At 38.3% G+C, this 2777-nt stretch overlaps 1 protein-coding gene across 1 annotated transcript; it reads left to right on the top strand.

The window, feature by feature from the left end:
* Positions 1-694: 694 nt before the first annotated feature.
* On the top strand, positions 695-2170 carry TMEM200A (transmembrane protein 200A; the record flags this gene model as incomplete). The annotated part of the gene is made up of 1 exon (XM_080616372.1): positions 695-2170. The coding sequence occupies one exon, from the start codon at positions 695-697 to the stop codon at positions 2168-2170; it is 1476 nt and encodes a 491-aa protein (XP_080472498.1).
* Positions 2171-2777: the final 607 nt, after the last annotated feature.

Raw genomic sequence — 2777 nt, 5'->3', positions numbered from 1 at the left:
ATGTCTAAAATGAATAATATTCCTTATAAATGATGAAGCTTTGAATTGATGAACTTGAAATTTATGAAGATTTTTTATCTGGTAAATTAAACTGTGGACTACAGCTACTTGTGTTGCAGTCCAGGAGGAGCCAAATGAGGAGAAAAAAATATCTATATATGCATAAAAAGAGAATCAGCTTTATTAGGAAAGACAAAAATGGCTCTGAGTTTGAGCTACTCTGTGTAGTTCAGACTCAGGTGATCTGAATAGGCTTAATAAAATTGTCTTTAAATGATGGAATAAATATGTATTAATATATGCTGAAACCTTTAAGGAAAGATCTCCTAAAGAGCCTATGTAGAGTGAATTCATGTTCATAATCTTTTAAAAGTTTTTAAAAGAAGTTTTTAAAAGAACTAATAAAGTGCTGAAATTATCTAAAATGCATACAAGGTAAATATATTACTGATTTTGCTGCAGACCAATCCAGAGATAAATTGTCTATTAAGACTTCTGAGTATTTCATCTCTAATACTGATGTATCACCAGTAAGAGCACTAGCTCTTATATGTTAGCTTTTTAAAATTCATTAGATCTAGAAATATCTGCAGATTAACAAAGTGTTGTTTTCATGTGCAGACTCAGCCTTTGCTTGCCTCAATATTTATGCTTTTTGTTCTTTTTTTGCCTCCCCAGGGCACAATATAGAACTATGATAGCAACCGGAGGAGTCATAACAGGACTGGCTGCCTTAAAAAGGCAAGACTCTGCAAGATCTCAGCAACATGTAAATCTTTCTACAGCTCCAGCTACTGAGGAGAAGAAACCAGTTAGATGCCGGCCTAGGGCAGATGTAGTTATTGTCAGGGGCAAAATCCGTCTCTATTCTCCATCGGGATTCTTCCTTGTTTTGGGAGTGCTTATTGCATTCTTTGGAATTGCAATGGCCATCCTTGGATACTGGCCCCAAAAGGAACAGCTTTTAGGATCTGAAGATAATCTCTCTGTAAATGAAACCCAAGTCCTGAGAAGCCAAGGAAGCATTTTACTTCGTTTTTTTGAGCAGCATGTGCACTCGGATAAGATGAAAATGCTGGGCCCTTTTACTATGGGCATTGGAATCTTCATTTTTATTTGCGCAAATGCCATTCTGCATGAAAACCGTGACAAGGAAACCAAAATTATACACATGAGAGACATATACTCCACTGTAATAGACATCCACACACTGAGGATCAAGGAACAAAAGCAGCTGAGTGGTGCCTTGACTGGCTTGTTGGGGGAAGGAGAAATCGGGCACAGCGGGAGCTTGTGTGCTTCACGGCTGGCTGCGAACACAGTTGCACCTTTCTCTGGCTTAAAGAGTAATTTTAGAATGGATAGTTCTGCTGAAGAAGATGAGACTACCCTAAATGAAGACAGGACCACGGGTAGCCTCCTGCCACCCCTGCTGACTGAGCAATCTGGTTCAGTCTTTGGACTTTACCCTCAATCCAGCAAGGATTCAGATGACAAAAAAACTAGCTCTATAAAGTGTGAAACAAAATCCATTGTATCATCTTCCATTAGTGCTTTCACATTGCCAGTAATTAAACTGAATAACTGTGTTATTGATGAACCCAGTATAGACAACATAACTGAGGACTCGGAGATCACTAAGAGTCGGTCTAGAAATCTGTCAATGGATTCTCTGGCTATTCCACTAACTGATACCAATGAATCCTATAGACCAGCCTCTACCATGCTGCCAAGACACAATTCTTTTGGGGACAGTCCATCTGATCAGTTCAAGTCTTCTATGACTCTTGGACCAAGCACAGGAAAGCTTTTATCTCCTGGTGCTGCCAGGAAACAGTTTGGGTCCAACACATCTTTGCATCTTCTGTCTTCGCATTCAAAATCCCTGGACTTGGACAGGGGTCCGTCTATGCTCACTGTCCAAGCTGAACAAAGGAAGCACCCTAGCTGGCCCAGACTGGATCGGAGCAACAGTAAAGGATATATGAAACTAGAAAACAAAGAGGACCCAATGGATAGGTTACTTGTGCCACAAGTGGCAGTCAAGAAAGACTTTACTAATAAGGAAAAACTTCTTATGATATCAAGATCTCATAATAATTTGAGTTTTGAACATGATGAGTTTTTGAGTAACAACCTGAAGAGAGGAACTTCGGAAACAAGATTTTAATATTTAAATTGCAACTTAGAAGATGTCACACAGTATTTTTAAAAAAAACATTTTGACAAGTGTTTCCTTTTCAGTGACACTAGTACTAGCCTGTTTTTAATCAAATGCTTAATATAGCCCATCAAAACTGGTTTGTGTGAACAGAGATCTTCGTCTTTGTAATGCCAGGTTTTTTGTCTTAGTAACATACAGCTGCAATACTGTACATTATCAATTGCTCAGAGAGTTTTGGTAGAACTGATTCTAATTTTCCCTGAGTCATTATTTCTTTTGCTCTATATAAGCATGCTATCTTTTATCAATTGACTCCATAAGTCTGCATTAGGGAAAAAGCTCCATTTACCTGTAAGTTCTATCTATTTAATAACTGCAAGAGTCTGAAAACAGTGCTTGCAGTCTAGAATGGGAAGTGAGCAGGAGCACACCCTGGAATTGTCAAATCCAGGCCTATATCCTAGGTGTTGTCTTTTACATACAGTACATCTCGGTAACTGCAGTCTTGCCATTGTCATTGTGAGAAACTTGTTTACATATTGGGATGGGTGGATAAAAAAGACTGGATATAATTAAAACCATTTTTGTAAATTCATTGTAATTGGTCAAGTTG

Source organism: Psittacula echo (assembly GCF_963264785.1).
Source record: "Psittacula echo genome assembly, chromosome: 4".
Classification (NCBI taxonomy): Eukaryota; Metazoa; Chordata; class Aves; order Psittaciformes; family Psittacidae; genus Psittacula; species Psittacula echo.
Note: the sequence above shows the minus strand (reverse complement) of the source record. Positions and strands in the feature narration are given on the sequence as shown.